Source organism: Corvus hawaiiensis, chromosome 19 (assembly GCF_020740725.1).
Source record: "Corvus hawaiiensis isolate bCorHaw1 chromosome 19, bCorHaw1.pri.cur, whole genome shotgun sequence".
NCBI lineage: Eukaryota > Metazoa > Chordata > Aves > Passeriformes > Corvidae > Corvus > Corvus hawaiiensis.
The window spans coordinates 11,084,793-11,101,415 of NC_063231.1; the positions used below are offsets into that span (position 1 = coordinate 11,084,793).

The following is a 16,623-nucleotide window of genomic DNA, read 5'->3' on the forward strand; positions in this document are numbered from 1 at the left end:
TTAGATAATTAGGAAGGAATTGTTCCCTGTGAGGGTGGGGAGGCCCTGGCACAGGGTGCCCAGAGCAGCTGTGGCTGCCCCTGGATCCCTGGCAGTGTCCAAAGTCAGGTTGGATGGGGCTTGGAGCAGCCTGGGACAGTGGAGGTGTAGCAAGATGAGCTTTAAGGTCCCTTCCAACCCAAACCATCCCATGGTTCTGTGATTAGATGATGACAATGATGATTCTCTTCTTGTTGGTCCACAGGTTTAGTTCCACAATGATGTCCTGGTTTTATTAATTAAATTTAATTAATTTGTTAACTCTGGTGTAGTTCTTCAGGGTCCAACCACACAGCTGTTCAAAGCTGAGCTGAAGGTTTCACCCAGTCAGGCACTCGTTTCCATGCTGGTACAGTCAGGACAGGTGGGACTGTGGCTGCCAGAGCCAAAGCCAGGCTCAGCTGAGCTCAGGCCCAGCTTGGTGATCCTGCAGCCCATGCAGAGCTGCATTTTTGGAGCTGCCAGGCACGTTGTGGCCTCAGCCTGTGCCCAGAGCCCTGTCCCTGCTCCCTGTCCCTGGAGTCAGTCTGTTGGCTGTGCTGGTTGTGCTGTGGGTGAGCAGGGATCAAGGTGATGGATGTTCAGCAGGCATGGGTGGGTGCTTTGTGCTCACCAGGACTGTCTGTTCCCCTTTGTGCCAGCACCCAGCCCGTGACCCCCCCCCACCCCCACTCGATGGATCTCAGCCCTTCTCCCCTCTCTTCCCACAGCTCTGAGCGAGGCTCAGGACATCGACCTGCACCTGACACCCCTCCAGCAGCCCCTGGAGGACATAGAGGCTGCTGAGTTCAGCAAGGTGAAGCCTCTCCTGGTCCCTCTGCTGCACGCGGTGTGCTGGATCTGGGTCACCTCCAAGCACTACAGCGTGCCCTTGCGCATCGTGGTGCTGCTCCAGGAAATCTGCAACCTTCTCATCCAGCAGGTGCGTGGCTGTGGCACCTGTGTTTGCCACAGGAAGGGTTTTATGGAAGTCTCCTCTCTCCTGCTTCCCTCTGTCCTTCCTTGGCAAAGGGATTCTGAACCCAAGAGGAAGGGTCAGACGAGAAGTCACCGTTTGCTGTGGCAGCAGAAGTGACATCTCCGGTGTGATGTGGCTCTTCCAGGCCGTGGTGTACCTGTCTCCAGAAGACCTTCTGAAAGGAGAGATGGAAGAGAGCCTGGGCAAGGTGCAAACAGTGTTTGACATCCTGAATGCCTTCAAAGGGGCGGTCGAGGAGAGACGGGAAAACCTGCACGTGTATTATGAGCCAGGCCAGGAAGTGAGGAAGTGGGACTTCCACACCAGGCTGGTGTTTGCAAGGCTGGACAGCTTCCTGAAGAGGCTGGAGATGGTGAAGGTGAGACTCTGGAGGTATTGCAGCCATCAGGAGAGCTCTGTAGCCATGAACTCCCTTGCTGGCATCTTCCCTCTCCCTGGCTTCCCCTGATGCCAGGGGATGGGGCTACTCTCTGTGCTGTGTGGGCCCCCCTGACACTGAGGCCAGGACCTTGTTTGACCAGATCCTGCTCAGTGCACCTGTCAGATTTGCTGCTGTGTCCTTCTGCTCAGGCTGGTGGGTGTTTCAGTGCTCCCAAGAGTCCTCTGGGACTTGTGCTCTTGTCAGGATGGGGGTTATGGGGCTGTGAATAAACCAGGACAAGCTCCTAGGCCTCCTGTGGCCCTCGGAGACCCTAGAGCTGGGCATCTCCTGACTTGGGCAGGGGGGCTGGGGAGGAGCAGGGACACGTTCCAATTCCTCACCAGGTCACCCCTTCACATCCCAGTGCTCTGTCCAGCTGGGGGGCTGTGGGGTGCCCCTGTTTGCTGTGAGATGGTCAGCTGGGGCAGGGAGTGTCCTGAGTGCCATCACCCCTCAGCCTCCAGCGCGGCTGAGGCTCTGTGAGTACCTGTTCTACACACACTGTGCACACCTGTGAGCTCTCCTGCAGTTTACAGCTCACTGAGTCTGCTGTTCACTTCTTTCTGAAGTGAATCTGTTTATGGATGGCCCGTTCCCAGCAGTGGGGTCAGATGGGCACTGCACAGGCTGCATTTGCCTATTCAAAGCCAGGTCCGGGTTGCTTTTCTCCTCCTCTCATCCTCTGCACTGCAATAGAAGGTTTTACTGGTTTGCCCACGCTGTGTAACTCACTCGTTCTTTGATGAGCTGTGTTGAAAACCACAGTGGCTGACAGCTATTTTTAAACTACTCACAGTCGTAGAATCACTGAGTGGTTTGGGTTGGAAGGGCCCTTAAGGATCATCTCAATCCAACTCACTCAGCCCGAGCAGCCTCGCTGTGCCCATGAGCTCCCTCGGCCTGGCAGCAGGCACGGCTCTGTGGTGTCACAGCTGTTGTCATCTGCCTGTGTCTGAGCCTGTGTGTGCCTGCTCTGGCTCTGCAGGGCCTCCTGACCACGGCTCTGGACCTGACACAGCTGGAGAAGATGGAGTTTGGCGGGATGAAAGGGAAGGCCCTGGGCCAGCAGGTGCTGGACATGTACGAGGAGTTCCAGGAGGGGTACCAGGTGTTCTCAGAGCGAACCTACGACTGCCTGGACCTGGCCAATGTGGTAGGTGGGACCAGCCCCTGGGAATGGCAGCAGCACAGCCTCGCTTCCAGAGAGCAGCTCCCTCTGCAACGGAGCCCTGCTCCCTCTTTCCCAGCTCCTTCCTCCCTTTGTTATGGTTTGATCTGTCTCTGTTGGGAGCAGGGAGCTGCTGGCCTTTCCTGCAGGCACTTGGGAGTTCCATATCTCAGAATCACAGAATGAGCCAGGTTGGAAAAGACCTCTGAGATCATCGAGTCCAACCTGTGACCCAACACCTCCTCATCAACCAAACCACGGCACTGAGTGCCACATCCAGGCTTTTTTTAAACACATCCAGGGACAGGGACTCCACCCCCTCCCTGGGCAGCCTATTCCAGTGCTCAATCCCTCTTTCAGTGAAGAATTTTTTCCTGATGTCCAACCCAAACTCCCCCTGGAGCAGCTTAAGGCTAGCCTACCTTGCTGGTTCAGTGAGTGCATCTGTGGGTGTTTGGGGTGCTGGTGTGGTGTTCAGGCCATGCTCAGGGTCAGAGAGTGCAGAAATAGCCCAACTTGCCTCCAGGCAAAGGCAGTGCTTTTTGGACTGTGGGTCCATCCTGGAGGGCCGTGAGCTCAGCTCCGTGGGGCTTGCCTGGAGGGTGGCCAGAGGAGTGGCTTAATTCCTGGTGAATAAGAAGAGGAAATATCTCTGGACTGGGAGGTGGCAGGCACCTCCCCGGTGCTTTCTCAAGCTCAGGACTTGCTGTCCCCTTCCCACAGGAGTTTGAGCAGGATGCCTTGGCTTTCCAGCGTCAGGTAGAGGACATTGACCGTCGGCTGGGCACTGTGTTCACCCAGGCCTTCAGTGACGCCGCAGACCTGGAGCACATCTTCAAGGTTTGTCTGTCCCCTCCCTTCTCTCTCGGTGAGTCCCAGACAGTGCTGGAGCTGCAGGCACGTGGGGCTGGGGTTTGCCCATGGGATGGACTTGGTTAGTGATGCTCAGACCCGTGGGTCCCTCATGAGCAGTGTGGCCCCGGAGCTGGGAATGGCTGGGGGTGTCCCTGCTCTTCACCTCGTGACACAAACAGGACAGGCCTGTGCTCAGTTTGGGGAAGAGCAGTCAAAGAAATGACTCAAATCAGGGTTTTGGATGGCAGGAGTTTCACTGATCTCTCTGGGAGCTGGGAGGAAATGCTCTGTGTAGGGTTTTCAAGGCCAGGTTGGATGGGGCTTGGAGCACCCTGGTCTAGTGGAAGGTGTCCCTTCCACCCCAAACCATTCTGTGATTCTTGGATTTCCTGGTGAAAACTGCTGTTAAAAGCAGGTGATCGTTGTTAATATCAATTTGTTAACACATGGATGCATTTCAACTTGGGAAACTGAGGTTTGCTCAAAATGAGGTGGTTTTGTTTACCAGTGAATCTATCCTCCAGAGAAAGTAAATGGTATTTTCTGAAAATATTCAGTATAATTGTAAAAAAAAAAAAGTAGAAAACGATAAGTGATAGGATTTATCCTTCTGAGTTGTTGTGGGGTTTTTTTTAAAATAGCAAATTTTGAAGCACTTGAAGAATGCCAGCTGGAATATGGTTCCCCCACAGTGAAGGTCTGAGCATCTCTGTAACAAAGACATGCTTTGTGATACGGTTTGGTGGTGGGATCCGGTCAAAGGTTGGGCTCGGTGATCTTGGAAGTCTTTTCCAACCTTAATGATTCCATGAAAGGCAGGAACTGCTTGGCAAAGCAGGGGGAAAACCTTCCCTTTGCCAACGTGCCCAGCAGTGCAGGTCTTTGAGCTGTGGAGGAAGACAAAGCACCTGCATCCGTGGGGAAAATCCCAGTGGGACTTTGTGCAGGGGTGTGAACTTTTTCCCAATTCTCCCCCTGCACAGCTGCTGGCCATGTTCCGGAACCTTCTGGAGCGCCCTGTGATCGCTGCAGCTGCTGCTGACAAGGTCCCCGTCCTCCTCAGCATGTTCAGCTCTGCCCTGGACCAGGCCAGGCTCATCTACGCCGGGCACACCCAGGCGGGGCTGCAGCTCGGTGGGTGCCCTGTGCGGAGGAAAATTGATTTTACAGGAAATTGGATTGAGATTAATTGAAGGGGGGAAAGAATTTGGTTTTGCTAAGGAAACCAGAACTTCCCAAACTGCAAAGGTTTTCAGCTTCTGTAGTTCCTAGTGGGAAGGGAAATGCCTGGGAATGCTCTGTTCTTGGCATTAAAGCAGTGCCAAGATCCTTGTTTTAAACGTTTGTGTGTGAGGTGTGGCTGGGATTGAAGGCACGTGCTGAGCTTGTTTGCAATGCTGTGAATGCAGAGCATGCGAGGGGGAGGTGGCAATTAAGGGTTTGGTCAGCCTTTTCCAGGTTTGTTACTTCCTGGGAATGCTGGCACAGAAGCGAATAGGAAGACTCCTGTCAGATTAGGAGGATTAGGGTTAGGGTTAGGTTGTCTTCCTGGACAGCAGCCCATTGCCTTGCCTCAGGAAGACTGTTCTGGAGCCAGGCAAGCCCAGGAGGGGCAGCAGTGCTGGGACCAGTGCAGGTTAACAGAGGGAATGGGGAGATTCGTGGAGGGCAAGTCCAGCGTTTGCTGTGACTTTGGGGAGTGTTGTTCTGTGGCTCTTACACGGGATGGTCCCAACCAGCTCCCAGCCAGAAATCCCTTCCTCAGCGCTTGTGGGAAGCAGGGAATCCACCCCGATCTCAAAATTCATCAGCTCTGCTTCCAGGACATGCCAGGCTCCTCCTCTGATCCCCTGTTCCAAATCCAGAGGCACAGGGCCACTTGTAGTTCGCAGACCTAGATCGTGTGACAGAGGTTGGATTTCGGGAGAGCAGCCTGGAAGCCAGGGCGGTTTTGTGGGGCTGAGTTGCTGTGGGTGTCTCTGGGCTGGCAGTGCTCATGAAATGCTGTTTCCCTGTGCCCTGCCAGGGTTCCCCCCCCTGCACAAGAACGTCCCTCCCGTGGCTGGAGCGCTGGGCTGGGCGCGGGAGCTGCGGGCGCGGATCCGGGGGCCCTTGGAGCGCTTGAGGCACATCCCACGGCTGTGAGTGTCTGCTGCACATCAGCTGCTGTGTGAATGTCTGGAAATTTCATCCCTAGTCGATCTTTAGATGTTCTTTCTGTGTTGAATGCTATCCAATGGCTGTAGCTGAAACCATCCTTAGTGAAGAGGTGACAAGTGGGTGCTCTGGAGCCGTTCACTTCCCTGCCGTCTTTGTTTTTTAAAGAAGCTCATTAATTGGATTGGTTTTGAAGTGGCTGAGAGGCACACTGGGATAGTAGATGGGTTCTTCAGCTTTTAACACAGCCCGAGGTTGCGATTAAAATAGGTATTGGAGCCTTTCTCACTGTGATTCCTCTCAGCACAGTCTCCAGCACGTCCCTGGGAGCAGCCCAGCTCTTGGCTATTGGCAGAAGACAACTTTCTCGGCATGAAACAAAGGAACAATCTCCCAAGATCAAGAAAACAAACCAGGGCTGGAGTTCTCGTCACCAAAATCCTTGTTACTGTCTTGGAGATGTGTTTAGCATTGATTTTAGCCCTCTGCTTAGAGCAGTTAATGACAGGTCCTTCAGCAGGGTGGTGTGAGGCTCTTTCCCATGTGCAGCTCGAGAGGGAGAAAGGATTGAAAAGGGAAAACAAAGATATGTGTATACAGGGATATGTATTATGTATGATACATATAATCTATGTATTATATGTTATTGCATATATTTTGTGTATGTTTTTTCCTATTCATGATGTGAACAGTCATTCACACAGCTGTGACCTGCATCTAGTGGAACACAACTGTGGCAGAAAACTGCCAAGGGTAAAATGTTGAAAAGTGATGTTTGGTAGCTGATTTTTCCAGCAGCCCTGGGCCCTTCTCCCCTCCTAGGTCCCCATTTTTCAGGTCAATGTGGGAACACCTGGGAGAGAGCACAGGGGGCTGGGCAGCCTGTGTGCAGGGAGAGGATTTGGGGTGATGTGGCGGGGTGAAATCCAAGCAGACTGTGCTTGCAGGCTGTGGGGGGCCTTGGGAAGGGGTAAATGCAGACCTCAGCCCCCAGGACTAAAGGTGACCCCTGTCTGTTGTGCTGCCAGGAGCCTGGACTCTGCCCGTGGAAGAAGGGTGGTGCAGAAATACGAAGAAATGATCCGGCTGCTCGACAGGTACGGGGGGCTCAGGCAGGGCTGAGGAAAGGCTCCCTTTCCCTAAGCCACCTTCCAGCTCTTGGCAGCCCAGGGCCTGGGAATGTCCCTTTCTAAGCCCAAGGGAATTTCCTGCTGGGAGAGGAGGAGGGATCCTGTCACCAGGTACCACAGGTTTGCTGGGATGGCTTCAAATGAGAATCCTGCAGGGGAAGAACGGGGGCTCTGCAGCCCAGAACGAGCTGCTGCGGGGTGGAAGAGCTGCTGTGGTGGAAAACCTGGGCTGGGAGAAGTCTCTGTCCTCTGGTGCCCATGCTCTGGCTGTGTTTGCAGTGGCTGTAATGTGTATGTTCCACAGTCTGGGCTGGGAGTCACTGCCCAGGACTTGGCATCTCAATGTTTAGTGTTAAACCTGGGCTGTCCCGAGAGGAGCCTCTTCCCCAGGGAGGAGATCCCTGCAGGGCCCTGCTCCCCATCTCCAGTGAAAGGAGCCGAGAGCCCGAGCTGCTGGATCCTGCAGAGTGGATGGAGGGAACCCTGTTCCCATTACCAGAACAAGGCTGGGTAATTCAGCATAGCCTTTCAGAGAGGAGCAGCCCCACAGTTGGTCTGGGGTGGCCACCTTGGGGTGCTGTCTCCTGGGTGACATTTCTCAGGTGACAGCGTGGTTCAGAAGTGACTTTGTCACTTGGGAGGCTGGGACTGTCCATGACATGTGAGATGCCAGGATCCCTCTTCTGCCCTCTGTGCTCCCATCCCAGGGCTGTCATGGTCTCACTCAGACAAGTAAGGTCAGCTGCAGCCACCCCCAGCATCCCTGTGGCTTTAGGCATCTGTCCTGCTTTGGCCTTTGGAAACCCCCTGTTGCTGATATATCACGTTAGCCTAAATGCTTTGGAAAGTCTCTCTCCAAATCTGAACCCTCTGCTAAAACTGGTGCTTGGGAGGGCTTTGCCCTCCTGCCTTGATGCTGCCACTGTTTTTTGGGTGTCAGTGTCAGAAGCCCTGTTGGTTGTGGAGATGGCGTGGATGGGTTTTGAGGGTTCCTTCACGTTCTTCAGTCCTCAGAGTGGGCTTGGCTTCTACCCAGTTACACCTGCACTCTGCTGGCCTGGTAACTACATGGTGGATGTTTCTCTTTTCTGGCAGCTATCAGGAAAAGCTCTATTTAGACTGGTCCCAGACAGTCTCAGAAAAATCCCAGTACAACCTCACTCAGCCACTCATCCGGCGGGACCCACAAACCAAACTGATCAAGGTCAATTTTGATCCCCAGGTAAGACCCACTGCCCTTCAGCTCTCCTGCCTCCCAGGGCATGTCCCCAGGCTGTGAGGGACATCTGGTGGGGTTGGCACTGGGTCTGTTCTCTGGTCTGTGGAGCCCCTCCCATGGTGGGTGACAAGGATCTGGCATAGATCTGCTCTGCCTGAGTACCAGGATTACAGTTGGAGCAGAGCACATTCTGGTTGAAGCCAGCGGCAGGAAGTGCCTCAGGAACCAGAGGTGTAACTGGTGTCAGCGTGTCCAGACCAGGGTTGATACTGGTGTGGGGAGTAGTGGGACATCATCTACAGATGCACATTCATGTTGTGTGTGCCTGAAACCTGAGCTTCTGAAAGGGCGTGAAAAACCCAGAGAAGGTTTATTTTGTGACTCCAGAGATTTGATGGAAGGTGGCACCAGAAGGAGCTGAGTCACTGGCTTTGGGGCCACAGTACTACTTTTTTATTATTATTTTTTAAGTCAACCAGCCCAGCAAACCAAGAGAACTGGAGCCATCTTATCTTTCACTTTGATAATGGCCGAGCTCTGCTTGCAGGCACAGCATTGCTGAGACTTGTGTTGTGGGTCAGCCTTCATCTGAGAGGGGATGGCCGAGGGGACTGGAGGTGATGGTGGCTTTTAGATGCTGCCTAGGGTTTGCTGGTTGGTATTTAACAGAGTTGAGAAGAAACCCAGAGTCAGAGATCAATGGGAAACAGGTGGTACTGAGCAGGAGCTGCCCACACCCTTTCCAGCGTGCTGCTTCGGGAATAAACCAGCAGGAAAGCCCTGTGATGCTCAGAATGGACTGGAGGAAATGCTGGGAGCTGGGAGGATGGGGCTGTGCTCAGCTCTGTGCCTTGCTTCCCCAGCTGGTGTCGGTGCTGAGGGAGGTGAGCTACCTGTGGGGCAGCGGGGCAGGAGCCATCCCTCCGGCAGCAGCTGAGGTCTATTCCTGCAAGGAATCCTTCCGGCAGCTGGTGGCCAGCCTGGAGCTGATGGGGAACAGCTACAACAAGGTCCTGAGGACGGTGCTGGAGGTGGAATATCCTCTGGTGCAGGGGCAGCTGCAGGACATCGACTTGAAGCTGAAAGAGGCAGAAGAAACACTGACCTGGAAGATGGAGGGTGAGCTGGCTGTGGGTGATGCTGGGTCTCCTCACATTCCCCCTGGTCTCTGTTCCCTGGTTCCCAGTGGCAGTTCCCAGTAGGACAGGGCACCCTCTGTCAGAGCCAGCGTTGGGGAGATGAGGAGCAGCCCCCAGCATTCCAGCTCCTTTCCACATTCCCTTGATCCGCTGGGCAGGATCCTGCTCCCCTCAGGTTTAGCCCAGGCTCTGGGGAGAAGAGGCTCTGGTGGTCCCTGGTGTGGCTTGTTGGGATAGGGGGGAGATTGAGGTGGCTCTGCTGCTCGAGGTGGTGAATCTCTCACCTTGAGTGAGAAATACATGAGACCACGAGGAAAAAATGTGAAGGGGGGAGTACTGGAGCTGGGCCCAGCAGCTCTGAAAACAGGTAATGAATCATCTCATCTTCCCCAGGTGTCTGGGATCACATCTCCGGGGTGATGGGGGATGTCTGTGATCTGGAGCAGAGGGTGCAGAGAGCCAAGGACAATGCTGAGGAGATCCAGAGCATCGTGCACTCGTGGGGGTCGCCCATATTCGAGAGGAGGGATTCCAAAAGGGAGTCAGTGCTGAGCCTGGAGGAGTGCCAGGAGCGCCTGGAACGGCGCTGCAGCCTCGTCAGGGAGTCCGGGCAGAGGATCCACTCGCTGGTGAAGGTGAGGGGGCACCTTGGGGGTGGGCAGCTCCTGAGAGGCTCCGTGTGTCCCTGAAGCACTGAAAATGTCCAGAGCTGCTTCGCCTTAAAGCAACTCCCTGGTCCCATTTGGAAACCTGCCCCGGTGTTGATCGATGTTGGCTCTGAGGGGTGAGCTGGACTGGGGCTGTGGGGCTGGCACCGCTGGGCTCCCAGCCCGGGGCAGGACCGGCAGCAGCTGCAGCCCAGGGAAGGGTCTGGCTCCGACTCTGGCTGCTGGAGAGCCACTAGAGGGGAGTGGTGCATCGGGTTTGGGATCCTGCTCCAAGGAAAAATCCCCTTGGAGGTGTTTACCTGAGAACAGAGGCTGGGGCTGACCCTTCGGATCCAGGCTTGATGTCCCTCTGTGGAGCAGGACGTGGTGTTGACCGTCCAGGGAGAAGCTGAGTGACAGGAGAAAAGCTGCTGCCCAAACCTTGGTGCTTTCCAGTAGCTTTGCCAGAGCTCAGAGTCCTCTGCAGGCCAGGAGAAGGTCCAAAGCTGTGCTCCTCACCTGCCTGGAGCCAGGTGTTATGCATGTCACGCATAGCCCCTGGCCTGGAGGGAGATGGGTTTTAGGCCCAGCCCTCTCCTGAGGGTCGCTGGCTGGCCTTGGACTCTGAAGAGAACTAGATGGGTTCATCAGGATGGGCTTTTGAGACCCCCCAGTTCTCCCTGCCCCAGGGGAGCAAAGCAGCCTCAAGTCCTGTGGTCTCAGAGAAGAGGGAGGAGAACATGTGGAGGACCTTCTGAGGCTCTTCTGCACTCCATTTTCACCTTGAATTGTTCCTGGAGACCACAGAGCCCTTGACAGGAGCAAATCATGACCATGCCACCAGTAGGAAGGTCCATCTTTCCTACCCCTCCATGAGGCTGATACTTCTGTGCTGCCCAGCATCAGCCCTCAGGGGTGGGCAGCTTCTTTAGGACACAGCCCTGCTGTGTGTGAAGGCATCTTCTTTGTCTTCCAGGAAAACCAGAGCCTCCTACTTGCCAACCCAGCATCTGATGCCTGGAAGGCGTATTTGGATTATGTGGATGAGATAGTCCTGGATGGATTCTTCACTGCCATCGAGTGCTCACTCAAGAACCTCCTGGAGAACACAGGTGATGCCTGGCTCCTGTCCTCTGGCTGCAGTGCCTGCTCAGCCTCTCCAAGGGGACGTCTCTGGTTGTGCTCCCTCACTCTCAGGAGTTGTTCTCTTCTTCCTGGCTTTCCTCTGGCACTGGAGCCTCCGGGAAGGGAGGGTGACTCCACCACTGGTCACTGGATTGCTCAGGGGGAGGGACGGAGGTGGCTGTGCGCTGTTGGCAAGGGTTCATGGATGGAGACAACAGAGGCATCCTCCCCTGTCTGTGCTTGGGCAGCTGTCACCTCCCACCCTCCCATGCTCAAAGCATCAGGGTGGCACTATCTTCCCTTTGTGAGGAGTCTCAAGAGCCAGTGCCGCTTCTGAAAGGCACAAAATAAAACCCTCAGCTGCTGAGCAGAGGTGAGCTGGGTTCAGGAGTCACCAGCCCAGCCCTCCTGCCTAGGGCCACCAGGGAGGTTCACTTGGAGCAGCTTGTGTCCAGCTAAAGCACATCTCCAGGAACGCTTCCCTTCTGGATGTGGAGGCACAGTGAGCCGGAGAATTGCATGCAGTTCTTCACCAGCTTGTTAAAAACTTGCATATGTTGTCACATTTGCATCTGCCTTCAGTTTCTGGTTGCTGTTCGGGTTTTTTTACGCCTTTCACCACTAAATTAAAGAGCCTCTTGGTTCCTGTTGTTTTTCTCCTCTGCAAGCACTTCCCTGCTGCCATGGTTCAGCTCTCAGACTCCCTCTGCATTAGCTGGAGAGCTTGGTCTCTTCAAGCCTTTCCTCCTCAGGGTGTTTTCTGGTCCTTAAATCACTTGTGTCTCATCTATTCTCCATGTCTTTGGTGGGTACCACAGCACAGCTGGTTTGCCAACATCTCCATGGGTTGTGCAGACAGCAGTGAGTGTGTCTGCCACCACACCCTCCTGCTGTCCCTGTAGGCCATGTGGTATCTTGTCGTAGGACGTTAGTGGTGGCTCAAGATCCCTTGAGAAAGATCCTGACATCTCCGTTCTTCCCTACCAGACCCCAAGGCAGGCCTCGCTCCCCTGTTTGAGGTGCAGCTGGATTTGGTGACCCCGGATTTGGTGTTTCACCCTCCCTTGGACCCTGGTGCCAAGGGTGGCTTCTGTGACATGGTGGAAAGTCTCCTCAACGGCATCTACCGCATCTCCTCGCTGGTGCCCCGGCTGGCCGCGCACAGCGGCTTCTGCCACTACCAGGTCTGTGCCATGGAGTTTCCCCGTGCTGGGTGGCAGTGAGGAGGTGCCACGTGCTCCCACGTCACCGTGCTCTCGTCTCTCCTCTCCCTTCTCTCCTTTCTTCTCTCCCCTCTCGCCTGTCCCCTCTGTGCCCTGTCCAGGCTGACCTGGAGGCCGTGTCTGACCTGTCTGGGATGCGCCAGGAGCTGCTGAGCCGCGCTCAGGCCGCGGCGGGCGCGTGCCGCGAGCACCGCGCGGGGCTGGAGCGCTACTCGCACCTGTACGGGGAGGACAGGAGGGAGCTGTGCCGCCAGTTCCTGCTCTACGGCCGCGTCCTCACGGCCGCCGACATCGAGGCCCAGGGCGAGGTCGGGGTCCCCGAGGTGCCGCCCACGCTGCAGCAGTTCAGGGAGCAGATCGGCTCCTACGAGCAGCTCTACGAGGAGGTGACGCGCATGCAGCCCGTCAGCACCTTCCAGGGCTGGCTGAGGCTCGATGCCCGGCCTTTCAAGGCAGCCTTGCTCAATGAGATCAAAAGGTGGAGCTTGGTGTTCAAGCAGCACCTCCTGGACCACGTCACGCACAGGTGAGAGCTGCTCCTGCCTCTGCTCCTGGGACCTGCGCCGGGGCTTCTCTTGTCTCGGCTGGGCTGTGTCGTTTCACACTGATGGCAGAGTCAGTGGTAGAATCATGGAATGCCCTGGGTTGGAAGGGATCCACGAGGATCACCCAGTCCAGCCCCTGGCCCTGCACAGGCACCCCAACAATCCCACCCTGTGCACCCCTGGGAGCGTTGTCTGAGTGCTCCTGCAGCTCTGGCAGCCTCGGGGCCGTGACAACCTCCAGAGCTAACACAGGAGCAAGAGAAGGGCCCCTGCTGCACGGCAGCTCCATCACATCCCTGTGCCTTCCGTGCCCTGGTCCCTGCTGGTGTGTGAGCTGGGAACAGTGGCATCACTTGGTACCACTGACATCCCTGAGCCGATGCCCCTGGGACCTGACGTGTGGTGTCAGACAGGGCACGTGTTTGCCCGCTCATCCCGAGCCAGATAATCCCATCTCTGCCAGGGCTCTGGGCTTCTTTACTGGATTTGGTGGTGGCCATCAGTAAATCTGCATTAATGAGGTTTCTAAAAGCTCATGATTTGGGTAGCCTGGCATGAGCAGTCACGGGGAGGTGGCTTCAGGCTACAAAAAGGAGGAGTTTGGGCTCCAACTGTTGCATTAACACGTGTTTCTCGCCTGAAGAGCTGCTTGGCTCTGTGCAGGACAATGCCTCAGGTGATTTATTGGTCACAGCTGAAGGGTGTCTTAGGTGTTGGATGCTCCCAGGGAAGTGTTCTGAAGACGAGGCTGCTGTGTGGGGTGGTGATAGGATCTCTTGTGTGCTTTTCAGCACCATAATTCTGTCAGATAATTTCTTTGCAAAGAGCTTTTGTGTGGCAGAGAATGAGCATTTAGGAGCTGTTATGGAGAGTCCCTGACTCAGCAGTTTAGTCTTTATTAGGTGAAGTATTTAAGGATACTTTTAGGCCTAGCAGCATCCAGAGAATTTAAGCAGGCACTTAAAAATAAGTGGTTTGGGAGGTGGAGAATGGATGTGCTGGGAAGGACTGGAGGCCCAGGAGCCCACTGTTGCTCTGCTGAAAGTGCCCAGCAGCTGGTGAGGGTAAGAACAGGATAAGCAGTTGAGGAAACGTGCCCCAGACACTCTCCTTGTCTGTGATGGTTTATGGCTCAAGGGCTTTGAGAGACAGGGATCTTAATTTTAAAGTCCTGGAGGGATTTTTTTCTTCGTGCCACTGATGTCCAGTTGCTTTTCTGAGCTGCTGTGAATTTGTACCACCTGCAGCAGGGAGCTGCCCTGGGAGGTGAGGCAGTGCATGAAGGACAATCCCTGTGTGTTACAGCTTTGCAGTGTGTCAGGTTCTCCTGGGGAGCTTGGATTCTTGTGGTGGAAGAGATGGGGCGAAAACTGTCACAGAATCCCAGAATGGTTTGGGTTGGAAGGGACCTTAAAGCCCATCGAGTGCCAGCCCTGCCATGGCAGGGACACCTCCCACTGTCCCAGGCTGCTCCAAGCCCCAATGTCCAGCCTGGCCTTGGGCACTGCCAGGGATCCAGGGGCAGCCCCAGCTGCTCTGGGCACCCTGTGCCAGGGCCTGCCCACCCTCCCAGTAAAACCTGTCCTCTCAAAGACCCCTCCTCCAGAGCCCTCCTGAGCTCACTGTCTCTGTTCAGGTGCTCTGTCTCCAACTTGAGAAGTCCCAAGCTGTCTTTCTGTTCCTTGAAGGAAGCTGTACCACATCCAGGGATACCTTGGAGCAGGAATTGCAGTTCTGAGGCTGAATATTCACTCCAGAGGAACCGCCCTCATCCTGTGCTTCCCTGCTTTGTGCTCCACAGCTTGGCTGACCTGGACGAGTTCATCCAAACTGCCGAGAGAGGTTTGAGCAGAAAGGTGGAGAAAGGTGACTATGGTGGCTTGGTGGAAGTCATGGGGCACCTGCTGGCTGTGAAGGAACGTCACAGTGCCACTGATGCCATGTTTGAGCCCCTGAAGGAAACCATTGAGCTGCTGAGGGCCTACGAGCAGCAGCTGCCCGAGGAAGTCCACCAGCAACTGGAGGTGGGTGAGGACTTGTGGTGGGCACAGCAGTTTGCCCAGGAGCAGGAGTGGAGCAGCATCCCAGGGATATCCAAGGCCCTGCTCCTTGTCATTAGAGGGCCTCAGTGGGCAGCGTTTTGCTATTGCAGGATGTGCCTTAATAGCTCTAAATTTTGGAGTTATATTGAGATTTTTCTTTTAAAGCAGAGATTAAGCCTTTTGTTATGTGTGAAAAACATAGAATTGCCTGCTCCATCTCCCAGCGATTACTCTTGAAAAAAAATTAATGCATTTTCAAATCCATCTGTTAATTAGGTTGAATTATAATTATTTTGAAATAAGCTGGTTCTTGGCAGCTATGGAGATGGGAAGGATAATGTTGGCAGGGGAGTTGCCTTCTCACAGGACTTCAGTCCTCCTCTGGGTCAGACTACCAGATCTGCTTCACCCAGAGGACATCCCTGGGAGCAGGTTATGAGGGCATTTTGGCACCTTTCCACATCCGGCTGTCATGAGTCAGTTTTCTTTTGGGAATTCCTTTCATTTCTGCAAAGGGGACCATGAGATGAAGGTTGTAAGAGATGGTGAGGTGCCCAAGGGGACAGAGACAAGCCCTGTCAGCAGTGTCTTCATCCACCATAAAGCCCAGCCCTTTGGGGAACCCAGCTCCTCTAAATCCCCCTGCCTGGGAGCTGCTGGTGTGTGCAAATACCTTCAAGCACCTGATTTATTTCCCTCGTAGAAGAAATGAGGATGTGGAGCAGCCATCCAGAGGCAGGAGATAGCAAGGGAGTTGTTCTTCCTGGCGAGTGACTGCAAGACTTGTGTGTGAATGATTCATTCCCTCCTGCATGGAGTGGGAAAAGCAGAAGCCCCTCTAGGCACCTCTCTCTCCGTGGCTGTGGAGATGGATGGGCTGGAGCTGCTGCTTGGTAGGAAAAGAAGGAAGCAGCTCTGTGACCTGCCATGGTCATGGATAGTGATGTCTATTGAGACTGTAACAAAAAATGCCAGGAAGAGACCCCTCAGGAGGAGCTGGCCCTTCTCTGGCCATCTCTGCTCCCTCAGAGCTGCCTCCAGCTATTTCCCTTCTTTCCATGGTGGGTCTCCATTAATCTCCTCAAGAAGAAACCCAAAGTCTTTCCTGTGGGCTTGCACAGCACGTGGAGAAGAGGGAACTTGGGGACAGCAGAGCCCCTGGCAGTCGTAGAATTGTCAAGGTTGGAAAAGACTTTTAAGATAATAACATCTCACCATCACCATGTTCACTGCTAAACCCTGTCCCCAGGTGCCACACCCACAGGGTTTTTGAACACTTCCAGGCTTGGTGACTCCACCACTGCCCTGGGCAGCCTGTTCCAATGCTTTACAGTTCTTCCTGTGAACTTTTTTCCTCATATCCAGTCTAAACCCCCCCAGGCACAACTTGGGGCATCCCAACCAAACTCCCCAGCAGTTTTAGCCCCGGGAGCTGTTGCTTTTCCCGTTCTGTGGTTATCCATGAGCAGATCTCGCCCCGCAGAGCCCACCCTGCCTCCCAGCAGTGCCGTTGTGCCCGCAGGAGCTGCCGGAGAAGTGGAGCCAGGTGAAGAAGCTGGCTCAGGCCGTGAAGCAGCAGGTGGCCCCTCTGCAGGCCAGCGAGGTGACAGCGCTGCGCCAGAGCTGCGCCGCCTTCGACGCCCAGCAGCTGCGGCTCCGGGAGCGCTTCGGGAGGGAAGCTCCCTTCAGGTACAGGTGTTCCAGCATTGCACGAGCCTGGAGAGAAAAAAGCTGTAAGGGCTCATCCCTGCATGTGCTGGGGATCCACAGACCTCCTCCCTGCTCACAGCCTGCGTGGTTGTGGTGTTGTGTCCCCGGGAAGAGGTTGGGTTTGAGGGGTGTCAGCAGTGCCACGTGGCTCAGCCATCAGGGTGTAGTAGAGACCTTTCATCTCTCCCGTGGCTCTCAGAGGCTCTGGTTGTTTTATGGGTTCT

At 54.9% G+C, this 16,623-nt stretch overlaps 1 protein-coding gene across 1 annotated transcript in view; it reads left to right on the plus strand.

Moving 5' to 3' along the window:
* DNAH9 (dynein axonemal heavy chain 9) overlaps window positions 1-16,623 on the plus strand; it is a 148,550-nt gene that overhangs the window by 1,212 nt on the left and 130,715 nt on the right. Inside the window, exons 3-17 of the mRNA XM_048323778.1 lie at window positions 750-961; window positions 1,143-1,376; window positions 2,425-2,592; window positions 3,331-3,447; window positions 4,446-4,596; window positions 5,489-5,603; window positions 6,648-6,716; window positions 7,845-7,971; window positions 8,832-9,087; window positions 9,501-9,742; window positions 10,731-10,866; window positions 11,867-12,063; window positions 12,204-12,628; window positions 14,449-14,671; window positions 16,212-16,378. Of these exons, the coding sequence (XP_048179735.1) occupies window positions 750-961; window positions 1,143-1,376; window positions 2,425-2,592; window positions 3,331-3,447; window positions 4,446-4,596; window positions 5,489-5,603; window positions 6,648-6,716; window positions 7,845-7,971; window positions 8,832-9,087; window positions 9,501-9,742; window positions 10,731-10,866; window positions 11,867-12,063; window positions 12,204-12,628; window positions 14,449-14,671; window positions 16,212-16,378 (2,839 nt within the window). The remainder of the gene's footprint in view (window positions 1-749; window positions 962-1,142; window positions 1,377-2,424; window positions 2,593-3,330; window positions 3,448-4,445; window positions 4,597-5,488; window positions 5,604-6,647; window positions 6,717-7,844; window positions 7,972-8,831; window positions 9,088-9,500; window positions 9,743-10,730; window positions 10,867-11,866; window positions 12,064-12,203; window positions 12,629-14,448; window positions 14,672-16,211; window positions 16,379-16,623) is intronic.